The sequence below is a fragment of the Cucumis melo genome, chromosome 7, assembly GCF_025177605.1.
Source record: "Cucumis melo cultivar AY chromosome 7, USDA_Cmelo_AY_1.0, whole genome shotgun sequence".
NCBI classification, from domain to species: domain Eukaryota; kingdom Viridiplantae; phylum Streptophyta; class Magnoliopsida; order Cucurbitales; family Cucurbitaceae; genus Cucumis; species Cucumis melo.
Genome location: NC_066863.1, coordinates 3,284,707 through 3,310,879, shown reverse-complemented (window position 1 = coordinate 3,310,879; position 26,173 = coordinate 3,284,707). Strand labels below are relative to the sequence as shown.

Sequence of the window (26,173 nt, the reverse complement as noted above, 5' to 3'; positions counted from 1 at the left end):
TTCGGGAACGTGCCAGCGATTGGGTACCAGTTACAGGACTCTGACAGGAAGCTAACAAGCACCTAGTGGGACTAGTAGTGGGTCCCTTACTGAGTATTTTGTACTCACTCTTTTCATGTCATGTTTTCAGGTAGAGGACGAGGTAAGGGCAAAGGCAAGCTGGCAAGCGACCAGAAGTGACCGTGGCAAGCCATAGGGATTTCTGCTTCCGCCTATTCTTGTTTTTGACTTTAGTACCTGAGTTTGAGTATTCTTCACTATTTACCATTTCGTTTTAGATAGGGCCCGAGTAGGACTTTAGAACGAAACATCATTTTTTTTTTTTTGCATGTTACCTTGTTGGATTTTCATAAATAAATTTCTAAAACCTTATACGTTTTTACTAAATTTTGTCCTAAACCACTTGTCCTATATTTAGTAATGACTTCGACTCAGTATAAGGAGTTGGGCCGTTACATTGGGTGTACCACTTATGTCCATAATTTTGGCCCTAATCAGACTAAATTTACCCCTCGGGCTCAGGCCTGTGTGTTTGTTGGATATCCCATTCACCAAAGCGGGTATAAATGTTTTCACCCGCCGTTCAGAAAATACTTTGTCACTATGGATGTTACTTTCTGTGAGAACCGACCCTACTTTCCCGTTAGCCATCTTCAGGGGGAGAGTGTGAGTGAAAAGTCTAACAACACTTTCGAATTTACTGAACCTACTCCTAGTACTGTATCTGACGTTGATCCTCATCCCATAATCTTACCTGCAAACCAAGTTCCTTGGAAAACATATTACAGGAGGAATCTCATAAAGGAAGTTGGGTCCCCTACTAGTCAACCGCCGGCTCCAGTCCAAGACTTCGAACCTCCTCGAGACCAAGGTATGGAAAACCCTACAGAACCTTGTACTAATAATACGATGAGTGAGAATGACAAGTCTGATGTTGCTGTTCTTGAAAATATGGAAGAAAAGAACCATGGTGATGACATTGAGGTTAGAATAGAAATCAGTAATGATGAAGCAGAACAGGGTCATACAAGGAAACTTGATGAGTATGATCCCTCTCTTGACATTCCCATTGCTTTGAGAAAAGGTACCAGATCCTGCACTAAACATCCCATTTGCAACTATGTTTTCTATGATAATCTCTCTTCATAGTTTAGAGCGTTTACAGCAAGCCTTGACTCTACCATAATACCGAAAAATACCTACACTGCTCTAGAGTGTCCTGAATGGAAAAATGTTGTTATGGAAGAGATGAAGGTTCTTGAAAAGAATAGAACTTGGGAGATCTGTGCTCTACCCAAGGACATAAAACTGTAGGATGCAAATGGGTGTTTTCTCTCAAATACAAAGCAGATGGTACACTTGATAGACACAAGGCAAGGTTAGTTGCAAAAAGATTTACTCAGACCTATGATATTGACTATTCAGAAACCTTTTCTCCAGTTGCTAAGTTGAATACTGTTAGAGTCTTGCTATTTGTTGTTGTGAACAAAGATTGGCCTCTATACCAGCTAGATGTTAAGAATGCTTCTTTGAATCGAGACCTTGTGGAGGAAGTCTACATGAGCCCCCCGCCAAGATTTGAAGCCCAATTTGGTCAGTAGGTGTGTAAACTCCAAAAATCCATATATGGTCTGAAAAAGTCTCAGAGAGCATGGTTTGACAGATTCACTATCTTTGTCAAGTCCCAAGGGTATAGTCAAGGGCACTCTAATCATACTCTATTTACAAAGGTTTCCAAGACAGGAAAGATTGCTATTCTAATAGTTTATGTACATGACATTGTTTTGACCGGAGACGATCAAACAGAAATCAATCAATTAAAACTGAGAATGGGTGATGAATTTGAAATCAAGAATTTGGGAAATCAGAAATATTTCCCTAAAAAAGCACTTCAAGACCTAGAATGCCAAGTGTGTAAGTGCAACAAACTTAAATTCAAACCAACCAAACAAACTTAGATTCAAACCAACCAAACAAACTTAAAAAGTGTTCCAACCGAGTCTACGTATCACTTGAACTTTAAAAGCAACCTCACAAAGTTTAAGTGTAAGTTTACAACTCCCAACGTACCAAAAAGTCAAGAACCGTGAAAAAAGCACTTCAAAGACCACAAAAGAAATGGCAACCAAATGTGTAAGTACAACAAACTTACCCTCAAACCAACCTTAAAAGTGTTCAAAACGAGTCTAATTATCACTTGAATTTTAGAAACGATCTAACAAAGCTTAAGTGTAAGTTGGTTACTCATAACCTAGCAAAAAGTTAAAAAAGTGAGAAAAGAGCCTTTCAAGACCCAAAATGGCAACAAAGTGCGTAAGTTCAACAAACTAAGTTTAAAAAAAACCTAAAAGGTGTTGAAAACATGTCTACGTATCGCTTGGACCTTAAAAAACGACCTAAGACATCTTAAGTGTAAGTTCATAGCTCACAACCTAGCGGAAAGTTCAAAAAGTGTGAAAAAAGCACTTTAAGACCCAAAGTGGCAACCGTGTGTGTGAGTGCAACAAACTTAGTGTCAAACCAACCTAAAACGCATTCAAAACATGTCCAAGTATCACTTGAACTTTCAAAACGATCTAACAAATCTTAACTGTAAGTTCGTAACTCACAACGTACCAAAAAGTTCAAAAAAGATTGAAAGAAAGCACTTCAAGACCTAGAATGCCAAGTGTGTACGTGCAACAAACTTAGATTCAAACCAACCAAAAAGGCATTCAAAACACGTCTTAGCTTTCAAACGACCCAATGACGCTTAAGTGTAAAAGCTTGTAACTCGTAACTTGCCAAAAAGTTCAAAAAAGTGTGGAAAAAGCCCTTCGATGGCAATCATGTCTGTATGTGCAACAAACTTAGTTCGAAACAACCTAACACCTGTTCAAAACATGTCTAAGTACCATTCGAACTTAAAAAATGGCCTAACAATGCTCAAGTATAATTTCGTAACTCATAACCTACCAAAAAAATTCAAACATTGTAAAAAAAGCACTTCAAGACCCAAAATGGCAATTAAGTGTGTGGATGCAACAAACTGAGTCTCAAACAAACCTAAAAGGTGTTCAAATCGTGTCTAAGTATCACTTGAACTATCAAAATGACCCAACAAAACTTAAGTGTAATTTCGTAAACCATAACCTACCAAAAAATTCAAAAAGTGTGAAAAAAGCACTTCAAGACCGAAAATGGCAACCAAGTGTGTTAGTGCCACAAACTTTGTTTCAGACCAACCTAAAAAGAGTTCAAAACGTGTGTAAGCTTTCAAAACGATCGAACAATGCTTAAGTATAAGTTCGCAAATCACAACCGACCAAAATTCCAAAAAGTGCGATAAAAGCACTCTAACACCCAACATGTCAGCCAAGTGTGCAAGTTCAACAAACTTAGTTCCAAACCAAAATAAAAAAGAGTTTAAAACCTCTGAACATTGCTTGAGTGTAAATTCGTAACTCATAACCGACTAAAAAGTTCAAAAAAGAGTGAAAAAAGCACCGAGGACCTAAAATGGCACAACCCGACCAAGCATGTAAGTGCAACAGACTTAGTCTCGAACAAACTTAAAAAGTGTTCCAACCGAGCCTACGTATCACTTGACCTTTAAAAGCAACCTCACAAAGTTTAAGTGTAAGTTTACAACTCCCAACGTACCAAAAAGTCAAGAACCGTGAAAAAAGCACTTCAAAGACCACAAAAGAAATGGCAACCAAATGTGTAAGTACAACAAACTTACCCTCAAACCAACCTTAAAAGTGTTCAAAACGAGTCTAATTATCACTTGAATTTTAGAAACGATCTAACAAAGCTTAAGTGTAAGTTGGTTACTCATAACCTAGCAAAAAGTTAAAAAAGTGAGAAAAGAGCCTTTCAAGACCCAAAATGGCAACAAAGTGCGTAAGTTCAACAAACTAAGTTTAAAACAAACCTAAAAGGTGTTGAAAACATGTCTACGTATCGCTTGGACCTTAAAAAACGACCTAAGACATCTTAAGTGTAAGTTCGTAGCTCACAACCTAGCGGAAAGTTCAAAAAGTGTGAAAAAAGCACTTTAAGACCCAAAGTGGCAACCGTGTGTGTGAGTGCAACAAACTTAGTGTCAAACCAACCTAAAACGCATTCAAAACATGTCCAAGTATCACTTGAACTTTCAAAACGATCTAACAAATCTTAACTGTAAGTTCGTAACTCACAACGTACCAAAAAGTTCAAAAAAGATTGAAAGAAAGCACTTCAAGACCTAGAATGCCAAGTGTGTAAGTGCAACAAACTTAGATTCAAACCAACCAAAAAGGCATTCGAAACACGTCTTAGCTTTCAAACGACCCAATGACGCTTAAGTGTAAAAGCTTGTAACTCGTAACTTGCCAAAAAGTTCAAAAAAGTGTGGAAAAAGCCCTTCGATGGCAATCATGTCTGTATGTGCAACAAACTTAGTTCGAAACAACCTAACACCTGTTCAAAACATGTCTAAGTACCATTCGAACTTAAAAAATGGCCTAACAATGCTCAAGTATAATTTCGTAACTCATAACCTACCAAAAAAATTCAAACATTGTAAAAAAAGCACTTCAAGACCCAAAATGGCAATTAAGTGTGTGGATGCAACAAACTGAGTCTCAAACAAACCTAAAAGGTGTTCAAATCGTGTCTAAGTATCACTTGAACTATCAAAATGACCCAACAAAACTTAAGTGTAATTTCGTAAACCATAACCTACCAAAAAATTCAAAAAGTGTGAAAAAAGCACTTCAAGACCGAAAATGGCAACCAAGTGTGTTAGTGCCACAAACTTTGTTTCAGACCAACCTAAAAAGAGTTCAAAACGTGTGTAAGCTTTCAAAACGATCGAACAATGCTTAAGTATAAGTTCGCAAATCACAACCGACCAAAATTCCAAAAAGTGCGATAAAAGCACTCTAACACCCAACATGTCAGCCAAGTGTGCAAGTTCAACAAACTTAGTTCCAAACCAAAATAAAAAAGAGTTTAAAACCTCTGAACATTGCTTGAGTGTAAATTCGTAACTCATAACCGACTAAAAAGTTCAAAAAAGAGTGAAAAAAGCACCGAGGACCTAAAATGGCACAACCCGACCAAGCATGTAAGTGCAACAGACTTAGTCTCGAACAAACTTAAAAAGTGTTCCAACCGAGCCTACGTATCACTTGACCTTTAAAAGCAACCTCACAAAGTTTAAGTGTAAGTTTACAACTCCCAACGTACCAAAAAGTCAAGAACCGTGAAAAAAGCACTTCAAAGACCACAAAAGAAATGGCAACCAAATGTGTAAGTACAACAAACTTACCCTCAAACCAACCTTAAAAGTGTTCAAAACGAGTCTAATTATCACTTGAATTTTAGAAACGATCTAACAAAGCTTAAGTGTAAGTTGGTTACTCATAACCTAGCAAAAAGTTAAAAAGGTGAGAAAAGAGCCTTTCAAGACCCAAAATGGCAACAAAGTGCGTAAGTTCAACAAACTAAGTTTAAAACAAACCTAAAAGGTGTTGAAAACATGTCTACGTATCGCTTGGACCTTAAAAAACGACCTAAGACATCTTAAGTGTAAGTTCGTAGCTCACAACCTAGCGGAAAGTTCAAAAAGTGTGAAAAAAGCACTTTAAGACCCAAAGTGGCAACCGTGTGTGTGAGTGCAACAAACTTAGTGTCAAACCAACCTAAAACGCATTCAAAACATGTCCAAGTATCACTTGAACTTTCAAAACGATCTAACAAATCTTAACTGTAAGTTCGTAACTCACAACGTACCAAAAAGTTCAAAAAAGATTGAAAGAAAGCACTTCAAGACCTAGAATGCCAAGTGTGTAAGTGCAACAAACTTAGATTCAAACCAACCAAAAAGGCATTCGAAACACGTCTTAGCTTTCAAACGACCCAATGACGCTTAAGTGTAAAAGCTTGTAACTCGTAACTTGCCAAAAAGTTCAAAAAAGTGTGGAAAAAGCCCTTCGATGGCAATCATGTCTGTATGTGCAACAAACTTAGTTCGAAACAACCTAACACCTGTTCAAAACATGTCTAAGTACCATTCGAACTTAAAAAATGGCCTAACAATGCTCAAGTATAATTTCGTAACTCATAACCTACCAAAAAAATTCAAACATTGTAAAAAAAGCACTTCAAGACCCAAAATGGCAATTAAGTGTGTGGATGCAACAAACTGAGTCTCAAACAAACCTAAAAGGTGTTCAAATCGTGTCTAAGTATCACTTGAACTATCAAAATGACCCAACAAAACTTAAGTGTAATTTCGTAAACCATAACCTACCAAAAAATTCAAAAAGTGTGAAAAAAGCACTTCAAGACCGAAAATGGCAACCAAGTGTGTTAGTGCCACAAACTTTGTTTCAGACCAACCTAAAAAGAGTTCAAAACGTGTGTAAGCTTTCAAAACGATCGAACAATGCTTAAGTATAAGTTCGCAAATCACAACCGACCAAAATTCCAAAAAGTGCGATAAAAGCACTCTAACACCCAACATGTCAGCCAAGTGTGCAAGTTCAACAAACTTAGTTCCAAACCAAAATAAAAAAGAGTTTAAAACCTCTGAACATTGCTTGAGTGTAAATTCGTAACTCATAACCGACTAAAAAGTTCAAAAAAGAGTGAAAAAAGCACCGAGGACCTAAAATGGCACAACCCGACCAAGCATGTAAGTGCAACAGACTTAGTCTCGAACAAACTTAAAAAGTGTTCCAACCGAGCCTACGTATCACTTGACCTTTAAAAGCAACCTCACAAAGTTTAAGTGTAAGTTTACAACTCCCAACGTACCAAAAAGTCAAGAACCGTGAAAAAAGCACTTCAAAGACCACAAAAGAAATGGCAACCAAATGTGTAAGTACAACAAACTTACCCTCAAACCAACCTTAAAAGTGTTCAAAACGAGTCTAATTATCACTTGAATTTTAGAAACGATCTAACAAAGCTTAAGTGTAAGTTGGTTACTCATAACCTAGCAAAAAGTTAAAAAGGTGAGAAAAGAGCCTTTCAAGACCCAAAATGGCAACAAAGTGCGTAAGTTCAACAAACTAAGTTTAAAACAAACCTAAAAGGTGTTGAAAACATGTCTACGTATCGCTTGGACCTTAAAAAACGACCTAAGACATCTTAAGTGTAAGTTCGTAGCTCACAACCTAGCGGAAAGTTCAAAAAGTGTGAAAAAAGCACTTTAAGACCCAAAGTGGCAACCGTGTGTGTGAGTGCAACAAACTTAGTGTCAAACCAACCTAAAACGCATTCAAAACATGTCCAAGTATCACTTGAACTTTCAAAACGATCTAACAAATCTTAACTGTAAGTCCGTAACTCACAACGTACCAAAAAGTTCAAAAAAGATTGAAAGAAAGCACTTCAAGACCTAGAATGCCAAGTGTGTAAGTGCAACAAACTTAGATTCAAACCAACCAAAAAGGCATTCGAAACACGTCTTAGCTTTCAAACGACCCAATGACGCTTAAGTGTAAAAGCTTGTAACTCGTAACTTGCCAAAAAGTTCAAAAAAGTGTGGAAAAAGCCCTTCGATGGCAATCATGTCTGTATGTGCAACAAACTTAGTTCGAAACAACCTAACACCTGTTCAAAACATGTCTAAGTACCATTCGAACTTAAAAAATGGCCTAACAATGCTCAAGTATAATTTCGTAACTCATAACCTACCAAAAAAATTCAAACATTGTAAAAAAAGCACTTCAAGACCCAAAATGGCAATTAAGTGTGTGGATGCAACAAACTGAGTCTCAAACAAACCTAAAAGGTGTTCAAATCGTGTCTAAGTATCACTTGAACTATCAAAATGACCCAACAAAACTTAAGTGTAATTTCGTAAACCATAACCTACCAAAAAATTCAAAAAGTGTGAAAAAAGCACTTCAAGACCGAAAATGGCAACCAAGTGTGTTAGTGCCACAAACTTTGTTTCAGACCAACCTAAAAAGAGTTCAAAACGTGTGTAAGCTTTCAAAACGATCGAACAATGCTTAAGTATAAGTTCGCAAATCACAACCGACCAAAATTCCAAAAAGTGCGATAAAAGCACTCTAACACCCAACATGTCAGCCAAGTGTGCAAGTTCAACAAACTTAGTTCCAAACCAAAATAAAAAAGAGTTTAAAACCTCTGAACATTGCTTGAGTGTAAATTCGTAACTCATAACCGACTAAAAAGTTCAAAAAAGAGTGAAAAAAGCACCGAGGACCTAAAATGGCACAACCCGACCAAGCATGTAAGTGCAACAGACTTAGTCTCGAACAAACTTAAAAAGTGTTCCAACCGAGCCTACGTATCACTTGACCTTTAAAAGCAACCTCACAAAGTTTAAGTGTAAGTTTACAACTCCCAACGTACCAAAAAGTCAAGAACCGTGAAAAAAGCACTTCAAAGACCACAAAAGAAATGGCAACCAAATGTGTAAGTACAACAAACTTACCCTCAAACCAACCTTAAAAGTGTTCAAAACGAGTCTAATTATCACTTGAATTTTAGAAACGATCTAACAAAGCTTAAGTGTAAGTTGGTTACTCATAACCTAGCAAAAAGTTAAAAAAGTGAGAAAAGAGCCTTTCAAGACCCAAAATGGCAACAAAGTGCGTAAGTTCAACAAACTAAGTTTAAAACAAACCTAAAAGGTGTTGAAAACATGTCTACGTATCGCTTGGACCTTAAAAAACGACCTAAGACATCTTAAGTGTAAGTTCGTAGCTCACAACCTAGCGGAAAGTTCAAAAAGTGTGAAAAAAGCACTTTAAGACCCAAAGTGGCAACCGTGTGTGTGAGTGCAACAAACTTAGTGTCAAACCAACCTAAAACGCATTCAAAACATGTCCAAGTATCACTTGAACTTTCAAAACGATCTAACAAATCTTAACTGTAAGTCCGTAACTCACAACGTACCAAAAAGTTCAAAAAAGATTGAAAGAAAGCACTTCAAGACCTAGAATGCCAAGTGTGTAAGTGCAACAAACTTAGATTCAAACCAACCAAAAAGGCATTCGAAACACGTCTTAGCTTTCAAACGACCCAATGACGCTTAAGTGTAAAAGCTTGTAACTCGTAACTTGCCAAAAAGTTCAAAAAAGTGTGGAAAAAGCCCTTCGATGGCAATCATGTCTGTATGTGCAACAAACTTAGTTCGAAACAACCTAACACCTGTTCAAAACATGTCTAAGTACCATTCGAACTTAAAAAATGGCCTAACAATGCTCAAGTATAATTTCGTAACTCATAACCTACCAAAAAAATTCAAACATTGTAAAAAAAGCACTTCAAGACCCAAAATGGCAATTAAGTGTGTGGATGCAACAAACTGAGTCTCAAACAAACCTAAAAGGTGTTCAAATCGTGACTAAGTATCACTTGAACTATCAAAATGACCCAACAAAACTTAAGTGTAATTTCGTAAACCATAACCTACCAAAAAATTCAAAAAGTGTGAAAAAAGCACTTCAAGACCGAAAATGGCAACCAAGTGTGTTAGTGCCACAAACTTTGTTTCAGACCAACCTAAAAAGAGTTCAAAACGTGTGTAAGCTTTCAAAACGATCGAACAATGCTTAAGTATAAGTTCGCAAATCACAACCGACCAAAATTCCAAAAAGTGCGATAAAAGCACTCTAACACCCAACATGTCAGCCAAGTGTGCAAGTTCAACAAACTTAGTTCCAAACCAAAATAAAAAAGAGTTTAAAACCTCTGAACATTGCTTGAGTGTAAATTCGTAACTCATAACCGACTAAAAAGTTCAAAAAAGAGTGAAAAAAGCACCGAGGACCTAAAATGGCACAACCCGACCAAGCATGTAAGTGCAACAGACTTAGTCTCGAACAAACTTAAAAAGTGTTCCAACCGAGCCTACGTATCACTTGACCTTTAAAAGCAACCTCACAAAGTTTAAGTGTAAGTTTACAACTCCCAACGTACCAAAAAGTCAAGAACCGTGAAAAAAGCACTTCAAAGACCACAAAAGAAATGGCAACCAAATGTGTAAGTACAACAAACTTACCCTCAAACCAACCTTAAAAGTGTTCAAAACGAGTCTAATTATCACTTGAATTTTAGAAACGATCTAACAAAGCTTAAGTGTAAGTTGGTTACTCATAACCTAGCAAAAAGTTAAAAAAGTGAGAAAAGAGCCTTTCAAGACCCAAAATGGCAACAAAGTGCGTAAGTTCAACAAACTAAGTTTAAAACAAACCTAAAAGGTGTTGAAAACATGTCTACGTATCGCTTGGACCTTAAAAAACGACCTAAGACATCTTAAGTGTAAGTTCGTAGCTCACAACCTAGCGGAAAGTTCAAAAAGTGTGAAAAAAGCACTTTAAGACCCAAAGTGGCAACCGTGTGTGTGAGTGCAACAAACTTAGTGTCAAACCAACCTAAAACGCATTCAAAACATGTCCAAGTATCACTTGAACTTTCAAAACGATCTAACAAATCTTAACTGTAAGTCCGTAACTCACAACGTACCAAAAAGTTCAAAAAAGATTGAAAGAAAGCACTTCAAGACCTAGAATGCCAAGTGTGTAAGTGCAACAAACTTAGATTCAAACCAACCAAAAAGGCATTCGAAACACGTCTTAGCTTTCAAACGACCCAATGACGCTTAAGTGTAAAAGCTTGTAACTCGTAACTTGCCAAAAAGTTCAAAAAAGTGTGGAAAAAGCCCTTCGATGGCAATCATGTCTGTATGTGCAACAAACTTAGTTCGAAACAACCTAACACCTGTTCAAAACATGTCTAAGTACCATTCGAACTTAAAAAATGGCCTAACAATGCTCAAGTATAATTTCGTAACTCATAACCTACCAAAAAAATTCAAACATTGTAAAAAAAGCACTTCAAGACCCAAAATGGCAATTAAGTGTGTGGATGCAACAAACTGAGTCTCAAACAAACCTAAAAGGTGTTCAAATCGTGTCTAAGTATCACTTGAACTATCAAAATGACCCAACAAAACTTAAGTGTAATTTCGTAAACCATAACCTACCAAAAAATTCAAAAAGTGTGAAAAAAGCACTTCAAGACCGAAAATGGCAACCAAGTGTGTTAGTGCCACAAACTTTGTTTCAGACCAACCTAAAAAGAGTTCAAAACGTGTGTAAGCTTTCAAAACGATCGAACAATGCTTAAGTATAAGTTCGCAAATCACAACCGACCAAAATTCCAAAAAGTGCGATAAAAGCACTCTAACACCCAACATGTCAGCCAAGTGTGCAAGTTCAACAAACTTAGTTCCAAACCAAAATAAAAAAGAGTTTAAAACCTCTGAACATTGCTTGAGTGTAAATTCGTAACTCATAACCGACTAAAAAGTTCAAAAAAGAGTGAAAAAAGCACCGAGGACCTAAAATGGCACAACCCGACCAAGCATGTAAGTGCAACAGACTTAGTCTCGAACAAACTTAAAAAGTGTTCCAACCGAGCCTACGTATCACTTGACCTTTAAAAGCAACCTCACAAAGTTTAAGTGTAAGTTTACAACTCCCAACGTACCAAAAAGTCAAGAACCGTGAAAAAAGCACTTCAAAGACCACAAAAGAAATGGCAACCAAATGTGTAAGTACAACAAACTTACCCTCAAACCAACCTTAAAAGTGTTCAAAACGAGTCTAATTATCACTTGAATTTTAGAAACGATCTAACAAAGCTTAAGTGTAAGTTGGTTACTCATAACCTAGCAAAAAGTTAAAAAGGTGAGAAAAGAGCCTTTCAAGACCCAAAATGGCAACAAAGTGCGTAAGTTCAACAAACTAAGTTTAAAACAAACCTAAAAGGTGTTGAAAACATGTCTACGTATCGCTTGGACCTTAAAAAACGACCTAAGACATCTTAAGTGTAAGTTCATAGCTCACAACCTAGCGGAAAGTTCAAAAAGTGTGAAAAAAGCACTTTAAGACCCAAAGTGGCAACCGTGTGTGTGAGTGCAACAAACTTAGTGTCAAACCAACCTAAAACGCATTCAAAACATGTCCAAGTATCACTTGAACTTTCAAAACGATCTAACAAATCTTAACTGTAAGTCCGTAACTCACAACGTACCAAAAAGTTCAAAAAAGATTGAAAGAAAGCACTTCAAGACCTAGAATGCCAAGTGTGTAAGTGCAACAAACTTAGATTCAAACCAACCAAAAAGGCATTCGAAACACGTCTTAGCTTTCAAACGACCCAATGACGCTTAAGTGTAAAAGCTTGTAACTCGTAACTTGCCAAAAAGTTCAAAAAAGTGTGGAAAAAGCCCTTCGATGGCAATCATGTCTGTATGTGCAACAAACTTAGTTCGAAACAACCTAACACCTGTTCAAAACATGTCTAAGTACCATTCGAACTTAAAAAATGGCCTAACAATGCTCAAGTATAATTTCGTAACTCATAACCTACCAAAAAAATTCAAACATTGTAAAAAAAGCACTTCAAGACCCAAAATGGCAATTAAGTGTGTGGATGCAACAAACTGAGTCTCAAACAAACCTAAAAGGTGTTCAAATCGTGTCTAAGTATCACTTGAACTATCAAAATGACCCAACAAAACTTAAGTGTAATTTCGTAAACCATAACCTACCAAAAAATTCAAAAAGTGTGAAAAAAGCACTTCAAGACCGAAAATGGCAACCAAGTGTGTTAGTGCCACAAACTTTGTTTCAGACCAACCTAAAAAGAGTTCAAAACGTGTGTAAGCTTTCAAAACGATCGAACAATGCTTAAGTATAAGTTCGCAAATCACAACCGACCAAAATTCCAAAAAGTGCGATAAAAGCACTCTAACACCCAACATGTCAGCCAAGTGTGCAAGTTCAACAAACTTAGTTCCAAACCAAAATAAAAAAGAGTTTAAAACCTCTGAACATTGCTTGAGTGTAAATTCGTAACTCATAACCGACTAAAAAGTTCAAAAAAGAGTGAAAAAAGCACCGAGGACCTAAAATGGCACAACCCGACCAAGCATGTAAGTGCAACAGACTTAGTCTCGAACAAACTTAAAAAGTGTTCCAACCGAGCCTACGTATCACTTGACCTTTAAAAGCAACCTCACAAAGTTTAAGTGTAAGTTTACAACTCCCAACGTACCAAAAAGTCAAGAACCGTGAAAAAAGCACTTCAAAGACCACAAAAGAAATGGCAACCAAATGTGTAAGTACAACAAACTTACCCTCAAACCAACCTTAAAAGTGTTCAAAACGAGTCTAATTATCACTTGAATTTTAGAAACGATCTAACAAAGCTTAAGTGTAAGTTGGTTACTCATAACCTAGCAAAAAGTTAAAAAAGTGAGAAAAGAGCCTTTCAAGACCCAAAATGGCAACAAAGTGCGTAAGTTCAACAAACTAAGTTTAAAACAAACCTAAAAGGTGTTGAAAACATGTCTACGTATCGCTTGGACCTTAAAAAACGACCTAAGACATCTTAAGTGTAAGTTCATAGCTCACAACCTAGCGGAAAGTTCAAAAAGTGTGAAAAAAGCACTTTAAGACCCAAAGTGGCAACCGTGTGTGTGAGTGCAACAAACTTAGTGTCAAACCAACCTAAAACGCATTCAAAACATGTCCAAGTATCACTTGAACTTTCAAAACGATCTAACAAATCTTAACTGTAAGTCCGTAACTCACAACGTACCAAAAAGTTCAAAAAAGATTGAAAGAAAGCACTTCAAGACCTAGAATGCCAAGTGTGTAAGTGCAACAAACTTAGATTCAAACCAACCAAAAAGGCATTCGAAACACGTCTTAGCTTTCAAACGACCCAATGACGCTTAAGTGTAAAAGCTTGTAACTCGTAACTTGCCAAAAAGTTCAAAAAAGTGTGGAAAAAGCCCTTCGATGGCAATCATGTCTGTATGTGCAACAAACTTAGTTCGAAACAACCTAACACCTGTTCAAAACATGTCTAAGTACCATTCGAACTTAAAAAATGGCCTAACAATGCTCAAGTATAATTTCGTAACTCATAACCTACCAAAAAAATTCAAACATTGTAAAAAAAGCACTTCAAGACCCAAAATGGCAATTAAGTGTGTGGATGCAACAAACTGAGTCTCAAACAAACCTAAAAGGTGTTCAAATCGTGTCTAAGTATCACTTGAACTATCAAAATGACCCAACAAAACTTAAGTGTAATTTCGTAAACCATAACCTACCAAAAAATTCAAAAAGTGTGAAAAAAGCACTTCAAGACCGAAAATGGCAACCAAGTGTGTTAGTGCCACAAACTTTGTTTCAGACCAACCTAAAAAGAGTTCAAAACGTGTGTAAGCTTTCAAAACGATCGAACAATGCTTAAGTATAAGTTCGCAAATCACAACCGACCAAAATTCCAAAAAGTGCGATAAAAGCACTCTAACACCCAACATGTCAGCCAAGTGTGCAAGTTCAACAAACTTAGTTCCAAACCAAAATAAAAAAGAGTTTAAAACCTCTGAACATTGCTTGAGTGTAAATTCGTAACTCATAACCGACTAAAAAGTTCAAAAAAGAGTGAAAAAAGCACCGAGGACCTAAAATGGCACAACCCGACCAAGCATGTAAGTGCAACAGACTTAGTCTCGAACAAACTTAAAAAGTGTTCCAACCGAGCCTACGTATCACTTGACCTTTAAAAGCAACTCACAAATTTTCATGAAGTATTCCAAACCTCTCAACTTAAACAGATTAACATTACCTGTCAAGATCGACATTACTATCGATTGCAAAAGTTAAAGAAATGGGAGCCATGGAATCTCTCGCCCATTTCTCAATGAATCCAGTGCCCCTCTTGTTATGGTTCTTCTATTCAATGTTAGCTCACCTCCTTTTCCAGCCTACATCTTTTAGAAATCAAACTTAATCATGCGATTGGAACGAACAAAATTGAATTCAATTAAGTCACTTCATTCTTAAAAATTTGAAAGCGAAATTAAATGAATTTAGAATCACATATTCACATTGAGTTTACTTGATATATGTATGAATTTAGACTCATATATGTATGTGTCTACTTGACCTAACCGGTTGGACGATAAGGGATGGGTAGGTCTGGTTTTGGTTAGGCCAAGAGTGAAGAGTTCCCCACACAAGCTCTGATACTGAGGGAGCTCAACGCATTCTACTTGACCTAACTGGCTGGAATCTAAGGGCTAGGCAGGTCTGGTTTTGGTTAGGCCAAAAGTGAAGAGTTCCCCACACAAGCTCTGATACTGAGGGAGCTCAACGCATTCTACTTGACCTAACCGGCTGGACTCTAAGGGCTAGGCAAGTCTGGTTTTGGTTAGGCGAAAAGTGAAGAGTTCCCCACACAAGCTCTGATACTGAGGGAGCTCAACGCATTCTACTTCACCTAACCGGTTGGGTTTTAAAGGCTAGGAAGGTCTGGTTTTGGTTAGGCCAAAAGTGAAGAGTTCCCCACACAAGCTCTGATACTGAGGGAGCTCAACGCATTCTACTTGACCTAACCGGCTGGACTCTAAGGGCTAGGCAGGTCTGGTTTTGGTTAGGTGAAAAGTGAAGAGTTCCCCACACAAGCTCTGATACTGAGGGAGCTCAACGCATTCTACTTCACCTAACTGGTTGGGTTTTAAAGGCTAGGAAGGTCTGGTTTTGGTTAGGCCAAAAGTGAAGAGTTCCCCACACAAGCTCTGATACTGAGGGAGCTCAACGCATTCTACTTGACCTAACCGGCTGGACTTTATGTGCTAGGTAGGTCTGGTTTTGGTTAGGCCAAAAGTGAAGAGTTCCCCACACAAGCTCTGATACTGAGGGAGCTCAACGCATTCTACTTGACCTAACCGGCTGGACTTTAAGGGCTAGGTAGGTCTGGTTTTGGTTAGGCGAAAAGTGAAGAGTTCCCCACACAAGCTCTGATACTGAGGGAGCTCAACGCATTCTACTTCACCTAACCGGTTGGGTTTTAAAGGCTAGGAAGGTCTGGTTTTGGTTAGGCCAAAAGTGAAGAGTTCCCCACACAAGCTCTGATACTGAGGGAGCTCAACGCATTCTACTTGACCTAACCGGCTGGACTTTAAGGGCTAGGTAGGTCTGGTTTTGGTTAGGCGAAAAGTGAAGAGTTCCCCACACAAGCTCTGATACTGAGGGAGCTCAACGCATTCTACTTCACCTAACCGGTTGGGTTTTAAAGGCTAGGAAGGTCTGGTTTTGGTTAGGCCAAAAGTGAAGAGTTCCCCACACAAGCTCTGATACTGAGGGAGCTCAACGCATTCTACTTGACCTAACCGGCTGGACTCTAAGGGCTAGGCAGGTCTGGTTTTGGTTAGGTGAAAAGTGAAGAGTTCCCCACACAAGCTCTGATACTGAGGGAGCTCAACGCATTCTACTTCACCTAACTGGTTGGGTTTTAAAGGCTAGAAAGGTCTGGTTTTGGTTAGGCCAAAAGTGAAGAGTTCCCCACACAAGCTCTGATACTGAGGGAGCTCAACGCATTCTACTTGACCTAACCGGCTGGACTCTAAGGGCTAGGCAGGTCTGGTTTTGGTTAGGCCAAAAGTGAAGAGTTCCCCACACAAGCTCTGATACTGAGGGAGCTCAACGCATTCTACTTGACCTAACTGGCTGGACTCTAAGGGCTAGGCAGGTCTGGTTTTGGTTAGGCGAAAAGTGAAGAGTTCCCCACACAAGCTCTGATACTGAGGGAGCTCAACGCATTCTACTTCACCTAACCGGTTGGGTTTTAAAGGCTAGGAAGGTCTGGTTTTGGTTAGGCCAAAAGTGAAGAGTTCCCCACACAAGCTCTGATACTGAGGGAGCTCAACGCATTCTACTTGACCTAACCGGCTGGACTCTAAGGGCTAGGCAGATCTGGTTTTGGTTAGGCCATGTTTTCAACAACACATGTTTTCAACACATTATTAAGTATGTACAGTATTTACAATATTTAGAAAATGAATAGCATGTCTTCTACGCATTTCTAAGCTATCAAAGAATGCATTTTCAACATATTTAAGATATTCAAATGACAAACACAATCACAAACCCGAGCTCCATGCTCAAGGGTTAGGCAGACATGCTTGTGTAAACTAGAAAGCAAATTAGACATGGTATTTATTTTAAGAATAAAGACATTGAAAAAGTTTAAAATTTGAACATTTTTGGCAAAATGAAAATTTCCCAAAGGACATAGAACATGCAAAGCTACAACCCTACCCCCCACTTAAAACTTTAATTTGTCTTCAAAGCATTTTAAGCAAGATTGTAAGGATCGAAAAAAGAGATAGGGAACAGAAAACTTCCCCTTGCTTGCAAAGGTTCCAAATTCGATTATACTCCATTTTTTCCTTTATTCCTACAAAAAGAAAACAAGATTTTCTATCAAATTTTATTAAAGAGGTTAAACTAAAAATTTATGGATATCTAGGATGTTAAAATCAGCGAGAAAAATAAGTTCTCCTGCCTTAATAAGAACATCCTCAACTATGCCTAAGGGGCTAACATATAGGACCTATCCACTAATTGGATGCTTACATTGGTCTTTTGCAAATTATTTAACCCCTAGTTCTTTTCCCACATACCCCACAAATCATCAATTGATGGGTATCTAAATCCATATCCTCTTAAGCTTGGAATGAGAACTAAAACCACCGCCTACACACGAGTATTTTTCACATGCATCAGAATAATACCATCACCCTAAATAAATAAAAAGGCTACGATCTTGGGTCTACATATAATCTATCAATTCCAATTCCTTGAAAGTTAAATTCTTCCATCTATTACAGCGAGGAAAAGGGATACTAAACATCCAAGTACAACGAAACATCCATCACACGTTCCACAATTTAATTATAGATCAAATATCATCCCAAATTCGTTAATTTGTATGCACTTCAAAATTTTAGACTACTTGCTTAGTTGCTTTCACATGGGAGACTTCAGCAGCTGGTTTTTAAATGTTTGCATGTGGAAAAACTTCATAGCAGCTATGAAATATCTATTCAAGATACTTTCATTGGCCACTCTCTAATCTACTTTTTCTGTGATTTTATTATGTCAAAAGAATGGAACGATCTAGAGTTTCACTAGCGGTGCATTAAGGATCCCATCCGAAACGAGATGCATAAAAGTGGACAGACAGAAAAGACAAGCATACCAGTCCAAAAGCTGGTGGCATTCCATATTCCAAAGCAGTAAGAAAATCATCATCAAGTGTCACTTCATAAGAATCATCCTCATCTTTTTGGCAATTGAAGTCCAAAGAGTCATTACATAAGAAACGAGATACATAAGAAACAGCTGAGCCATGCTTCTCATTGTGTTGCCTGATCTGGTCTTCTAATCATCCTCTGTGTCAATTTTGTTTGTTTTAAAAGAAAAAGATCATTACAACCATTCCAATTATCATGGAACCGGAACACTAAAACGTTCCAATAGAAACTATTATTTCTTGACATGGCACATAAACCAATAATGCACAAGTATACCAAGCAAGAAGAATAGAATGCTCATGTAGAGCTTCGACGCACATTGTTATGGAGTTAAGCACATAACACATAACAAAAACGATTCCTTTGGTAACCTTTCGACTGAAAGGGTCTATACAAGATGGAACAAAGTACAGGAAAGTTATCTTCCAAAAGGTGATAGACTATCCAGTTTAACTTGAGTTCAATACTAATGTACTTTCTCTCTTTCAAATGCCATGAAATTGGCTAAAAAGTTTCATCATCTGTGCACCCTTCTAACATTAATGATTGATATAATCACCTCTTACCTGATAAATACGATCGATCAATTCGAAAAATGCATTGGCCAGCTCACGACCACAAATGAAAAGTTCAAATCTTTCTGTAAACCCTGCATGGCTAATAATCCACAAGAAATGAAAATTTTTAACCCCTCCCAGGTAAGAAGAAAGAAAAGATAGAAAAGACATTCAAACAGCTGTTGGTGTAAAGATTTGAGATCTCAATCATGGTCATCCTCCAATAATTTCCCAAAGAGAATAATTGAATATTTTAGGATGGAAAACAAAATTGATAATGACCCAGAGCTTATTTCTTTGAAGTTCTTGTAGATTACTAAAGGGATTAGACAATACGACTTTGTGTTTTAACATCAAGAGTGGATATCTTGTTATAGCACAAACTTAACTTAGGACAGTATGCTCCGTAAATTATGCTTTTATGTTTCTGCTTGAATAATTAGTTGTTTTTGTGTGTGCACTCTCACATATATATTCTAAATGATGATTATCTTTCTTGTCCTACAAATGAATCCTTGGTTACAAATGGAATGGACAAATTTGACAATAAGATTGATAGAATCTAAGCGAGCAAAAGGCTGAAGTTTCATACCTGGGGGAGTGGAAGAACTGAAAGAACGTCAATTGTGAAGTAAGATAAAAAGAATCTCCAAGCTCTTGTGCAAACACCATCATCGGCTTCATCAGGTTTTGCATTATAAAATTTGGAATATCTAAAATGAAAATGACAGACTATAAGAATTATGTAGAGGAAGTCTATGATTGAGCTAACAATTACAACTACTATTCTCATCTTGTTGTCAAATCCAACACATCTTTTGCCTTAATCAACCAACAAGGTGTAACAGAACAAAGGATCCAACAAGGTAGCAATCACACACAACATGACAAGTATTTCATTCCACAAATGAAGAAATACCGGGTTTCTATCACCCAAACATTTAAGATATCCCAAACCTTTACTCCTAACTTCTCGATCAAATCTTATGTTTCCAAAACTCGTAAGCCTATCAAAACTAGTAGTAAAGCTTGTTGAAATTGATCTCAATGTGCTCAGTGAGCATGTTTCTCCAATATACAAAGGTTTACTCCTGGACAGGGGACAAAGCAAGTGGAACAAATGAACCAACAGATACTTCTACTATTTGATTTTGAAGAAAAGAATCACAGGAGATGGGGGACATCAGAAGAATTTCAACCGCACACAGAAAACAGATAAAAAATAGTATAGTTGACAACCCAACAACCATTTAACTGCAATACTTCCTAAATGATTAGCTGGTAATTATTTAATCTTAGAAGAGAACTAGAAATCGCCCTGGTCTATAGACAATACATAGAGAAATGACAATGATGTGAGTGATTGTTACTAAAGGAAAAAAATAGTTTACTGGTGATGAATTGAAGTAGCCTTTCCTTTGTAATTGAATGATTTAAAGAGTGATCTAATGAATGTTATAAAAAATAAATGAGGGGAGAAACTCAACCATGGAGAGAAAATGGATGGTGAATGAAGTACCAAAAAACAAACTAGCAAATGCAGTCATAGTTAAAATAAAACCATCTTCAAAAGTAGTCATAACTCAACCAAATGGCACTTATTTTCTACAAACCCAACTTCTTTTCACTTTTTAAATATTCAATTTGTGTTAGTTCCTACACACAAAAAGATCACAAACTCCTGAAATGGATAGAATTACAGGGCTACAGGTTATAGTATTTTTGTGAATCTAAAGCAATTATGAAGCATAACCAAGTAGCAAACACAAACACTTGATGAAACTACCAACAGTCACAAAAACTTTGGAAGTTAGAAGTGCAGAGAAAGAAAGTGAGAGAAGTCAATTCTGGCAAAGTGAGAGAAGTCAGTTTTGGCTTAAAAAATCCCTTTTGACTCCTTCCCAACTTCCCAGATGCAGTTGAACCCCTTCAAAATGACCACAACTGACTCAACTTACAGTAAAAAATCAAATTGAGTGAACATATGGCAAGTGGGTCCAATTCCTTTTACCACAGAAAACTATAATACAAGTTCTTTCACTACCTAAAACCCAAATTCCACAACCACAGTTATGCAAGAAGAAGAACAACAACAAAAATGCCTCTCAAACTCCAACAAGAAGTACAGAAGAACTTGAATTCCAAAAGGGAACTTTACTTACCTCCGTACTTCCATGGCTGAATTGAGTGAGCTAGAAATTAGAAAACACAAAGAATGAAGCTGATTTTGAGGTGCATCCGGAAGGCAATTTAAAGCTTTTGGCAGTAGCTATGTAACAAGTTTCCAAAGTGAGCCACCATAATCGACTAAAAATGGAAACCAAAATGAATGAGCAATCAATGAAATATTAAGTATATCTGAAGAAACAAACATATTATTCTGATAAACCCTGCATAATTATTCTGAGATTATAAAGATGGTGTTTAAAATTGTATTCAATTCATTTTAAAAGGTTAACCATGAAAAGGAAGAACAGTGGAGACCATGAACTACTAAAGGCATGCAATTTTTCACAATATCATGATGAGAGACTTCATGCTTTAAGTAGTCTTTGACACAAATCAAGACTATAAAGTGTCGAACATTTTCTAATCTTTATTAAAGTTTATCTTTTTTCATGCTTTAGTAATAGAACTAATTTCACTTAACAAGGTCCAAAACTTGATGATTAATCTTGAGTTTATGATTTCAACCGCATACTGAAGTCAGTTCAACCAATCTACGAAATTACAAAATTAAAAATATAAAGGATGGCATACAAATTATATATAGACATTTTGGACAACTGCAACTTTTTTTTAGTACACGGTTGCAGGGATAGGGGTGCACTCAGGTGCGCATATTAGCACGAGGAAGATAAAAACCTTCATTAGAAGCCGAGTAACGGCTGCCATTGTGGATACACACTCCTCTGTTAAATTTTCTACACCAGATTTTACATCTTCTCTAATCTGTGAGATGATTCAACATAAGACCAAATTAATTTTTCATATTACAGGAAAATATCATTTCACCACACAAATTAAGAAAAAAATATACCAAAACATCCATAATCACACCACGTAAACTACCTTAACAACAGAATCAGACAACCCAGGGATGGAATTCTCAGGAACGGTCTCCATACTGAGCTTCCGCTTAAGTGGGTTAGAAGATGGAGCAGGCTCTTCAACTTAGTCGGCGAGGGTTTGGAATCGGGAACCATGGAGTTGGGAATTTGGGATCTGACGGTGAAGCATTTTCTTTGGAAGACGACATAGGCTTCCGAGGGGTCTTCCGCCCTTGATTCCGGCGCCGTTAGCGCATGGAATAGAAAATGACAGTGGATCGGCGAGATGGGTATTTAGCAAGATAGGGTTTCTTGGGTGGATGCTTCATTTTAGAGAATAGAAATTGAGAGAAAGGAAGAGTGAAGATTCTGAGGAAGACGAAGGAGACAAGAGATCGAGAGAGAAGGGGAGGCGGAGAGAGGGGGAAGAGGAGGGAGATAGTTGCCGTTGAGAAGAAAGATGAAGAAATTTAGAAATGAGAGAGAAGCTGCGAAGGGAAGTTGTTTTTTGAAATTTGAAATGAAATGAAATGAAACCTTTTAATTTTTAACTAAGTTATTAGAGATTTTGAATTAAAAAAATAATATATAATTAAAGTTAAAAGAATGTATACGTGCATACACATTTTTTGCAAAAGAATACTTAATGCACTTGTTTTTTTAAAATAGTTTTTAGACAAACTATTATAAATAGTGATACTATTTTACTAATAGACATTATTTAATAGAATCTAAAAATTTAATATATTTAAAAACGACTCTAATTTTTAAAACAACTCTATTTTTATATTAATAAAAATAATAAAACAGATAAAATATTTTTCTATCAAGTATAAAAAAATTTATCTCGGAGAGGTTTCTTATTAAACATAAATAACTATATGTCATTAAAATATTTTATTTATAAATATTTTAAAAAATAAATTCTGTTATTTAAAATAATTTCTCCAGAACTTTTCATCAAACTATGTTTTTTCCATAAATGATTTATTTTGTATTTTTATAGCCACGTGGAGAAAAAAACAAAAGGTGTGGAAATGTGTCCTATCGAGCGCCGATTCGATGTTTCGTTTTAGTGCCCGAAATTCAACCATTTATCTATTTAACTACAATTTACAATAAATCACAACTCATTCTTATTTCTTAATTCTCCCTATTTAAGTATTCCGTAATTAGTTATAAGTTTCCACCATATAATTTGATCACAATTGAGTCTTATCATATTTCATGACTTTAGTTTAATATTTATGGGGAAAATATAAAAAAGTACATGGTCATTTCTATATAAAAAAAATAAATAAATAAAGAAACCTAAATTCTTTTGAAACGTTACAATATTGTTATTATTGTTTACTTTGGAAATAGTTGCAAAATTAAAATTAGATTCAATAGAATCTTGAAGAAATTTCTAATACCAGGATAGCAAGAGATTCATAAATTATTTATAGTACCTTTATTGGCTATATCTAAGCATTGCTTAAAAATTGTAAAAGAGCGCTTAAGCTCCCTTTTTTAAATAGCTATCTATGTCGCAAAAATGTGAGCGTTCAAGGCATTGTGGAAATGGCTCGAAGTTGGAATACAAAGAAGGTCCACCCATAGCTGCTGCTTGCTGACGTAGATTCTCAATCACACTTAATTATCTAATGTATAAAATTTTCAAAATTTTATTTATTTGTTTTTCCTTTTCAATATTTGGTAATCTCCTTTAACCAAGGAACAAATTAACCCCCACCCTCTGGACCAACAAATTTTGACAGAACACAATAAACTCTTCTTTACCCATTTCTCATTTTTCAACCTCCTGCCTACTCTTTTTACCCAAAAATAAAAGCTGTAACTCTCTTTTATATAACCTCTTCTCTAACTTTTTCAAGAAAGTTCTTAAGCTGTATTGTAAGATTAATGATTTTTGTTAAAAAAAAAAATAATGTTATCTATTAACTAATCAAATGGTCCAAAGTTTAACATGGTATAGTTGTCAGAAAGTGAGCATCAAAATGACAGATTGTTAGATGTATATATTTCATTAACTAAGAGTTGTTAAGAACTTCAATGTACGATCAAGCTTTTGATTTCTTATCATGCTTGCTGGGGCTATGGATATATCTTTAGCATTCGGTAGAAATTCCAGGACATGGGTGGGTAAAAAAAGTTTCCTAGTTTTATATCTGCTCTTTGTGAGAAAAAAGAAAAATGCAAGAGAGGCCTTAACTAGAAAGACAATAAAATTAAAAGTAATAGTATTAAGGGCAGAATTTGTTCATCACCTTATGAAATTGTACTTGGATTGGAAAACCACGTGAACGACTTAATTAGGACTTGAGGAATGATCTAGGATTAGGAAAACCACAAATCTTTTTCCCTTCTTTTTTCACAACCACCAACTGAACAGAACACTCTATCTCCATTAATGAGTGAATATTTATAAGGCAAAGATCTCAAACTGATGCACAATTCATTATTTGAACTTCCTTAAAAAACAATCTACGAATCTAATCTTGCTTTTGTACTTACCATTGGATACATGTACTCCATTTGGATTTTAAACCTAATTGTCATATTAACTAGATTTTCAATCTACTATATTGTCTACAAAGATAGATTGTAAAAACTCAAAATGGATCATTTATGGGTCTACTCACTTACCTTCTCTGTATTTTGTTCATTCAAAGACAAGGGCCAAACTTGTTCAACTACAATAATGTCTCTATGTTACGAGACTTATGACTAATGACAAATATTATAATTTTATTTCTTTCTTTTTTGTTTATTGTAGTATGACGAATATTGACTTTAATAACTCTTTGCTCCACAAGGGCTAAGTGACTTCAAGTGTAAAAAAGTAACTAGTAGCTGGGAGGTAGTTATACATTTCATTGAATTGGGATACTTTATGTTTTTTTTTTACGGTAGGATTCTTGTACTCAAACTGATGTTTTATTGATTTTACAATATCAGATTATGTATATGACTATTTAATTCCCCAGATCATTTTCCAATAATTCAAAAGAATGTCTATTCTTGCTATTATGAATCTATAGAACGAGAAATAATTAGGGACATGCATAATAATAATAATAATGCTTCAGAACCAACTTCCTTTCTTTGTTCTTCAAGCTATGTATGACCAGCTAGTTTCGTCAAATAAATATTTTCCAACGAACATAACCAAGGTTGGGATATATGATGGAAGAAGGTGATGTTCGAAAAAAGAAAAGAAGGAAGAAGAGCATCCATAGCTACAAATTCACATGAAGAAGAGGAACTCGACGAACTCAAATGGCAAATCGGAGGAGTGGGTAGCAAATTAGAGAGATGGAGAGAGTTTTCGTGGATAGGGAAGGGTAATTTCACAAATAATCAAAGACAAACCTTTTTTATTACCAACCAATTTTTAAAGATTTTATTAGGTATGACAAAATATAAATCTATATTGTTACCTTTATCTATTCAATTTTATTCAACTTAACTTTATGTTTTCTTTTTCTCTCCATCTAACTTTTTCGATGATCACCTCCCTCCCTCACTCGCACCTCACCTCACCTCCGACGGTCACACCACTTTCAGTCTCTTAAATCTGGTTGTCTCCACTCCAACATCTCTCACTCTTACCGCTACCGCCATGCCATGCCACTCTCACTCTCTCATAGCCACGATCACTTTCAGAAATTTAAAAAATATATATAAAAAAAACATATGTTGATAAAAGGCAAACTGTGAAGCCAAACCAAACCACATAATGCAATTTGATTTTCGATTTTGGTCTGATTCTATTCTAGAAAGCACAAGCTCCAACAAACTATGAACACACCCATATATAATAGGGTAGATTATTAGTTTAGTCTCTTTTTTTCACTTTTTTTTCAAAATATTTAATAACACATTAATGTTAACACTATTAGGCCAACCAATAATAATAACAATAAAATTTATAGCTACATGATTTTATGTATCAATACTTCATCTATCTAACCTATTTGTTCAACCATCAAATATTGCTTATGTTTATGGATGTCTCTTAGCAATTGCCAAATAACATGGCTAATTAAGCAATAATTAAAATCTCATATACTAGTTCAACGAGTCACTATAATTTTGATCCCAGGGAATTTGAGACTTTGTATTGAAAAAAAACAAAGGCAGGTAAGTGTCAACAATGTATACATCGATAATTATGTAGAAAAAATGTAGTCCATGAAACCGTTGCTTAATTAAATAATTTATAAATACACTAAAGTCTAAATTGAGTTGGGCCATATATTCGAATGTTAGGGACTGCACGAAGGTTTTCATATAGATAATTCGCCAATTCTTCTTGTTAGCATACAACACCTCCTCGTCGTTAGACTAAAGTCTTAAAACTAGTAAACATATTTATCATATCATTCTGAATTTTCAGTGTTCCAGGTAACCTAGTTGATAGAAAAATA

The 26,173-nt window shown here is 36.1% G+C and overlaps 1 protein-coding gene across 7 annotated transcripts in view; it reads right to left on the bottom strand.

Moving 5' to 3' along the window:
* Positions 1-22,269, bottom strand: part of LOC127150263 (uncharacterized) — a 46,423-nt gene extending 24,154 nt beyond the window's left edge. The window contains exons 1-6 of one of the 7 annotated variants that reach the window (XR_007822472.1): positions 21,763-22,268; positions 21,556-21,642; positions 20,853-20,959; positions 19,283-19,403; positions 18,700-18,790; positions 18,104-18,271 (exon numbers count right to left, since the gene is read on the bottom strand). Coding sequence is in view for 3 of the 7 variants with exons in the window: in XM_051087662.1 (XP_050943619.1) it covers positions 18,717-18,782; positions 19,283-19,403; positions 20,853-20,959; positions 21,556-21,642; positions 21,763-21,816 (435 nt within the window). In the remaining 4 variants the exon portion in view is untranslated. Of the gene's footprint in view, positions 18,272-18,479; positions 18,791-19,282; positions 19,404-20,852; positions 20,998-21,555; positions 21,643-21,762 lie in introns of those variants that run through there. The other 6 variants (XM_051087662.1, XR_007822473.1, XM_051087661.1 and 3 more) reach the window with 6 other exon arrangements.
* Between the last annotated feature and the right edge of the window lie 3,904 nt (positions 22,270-26,173).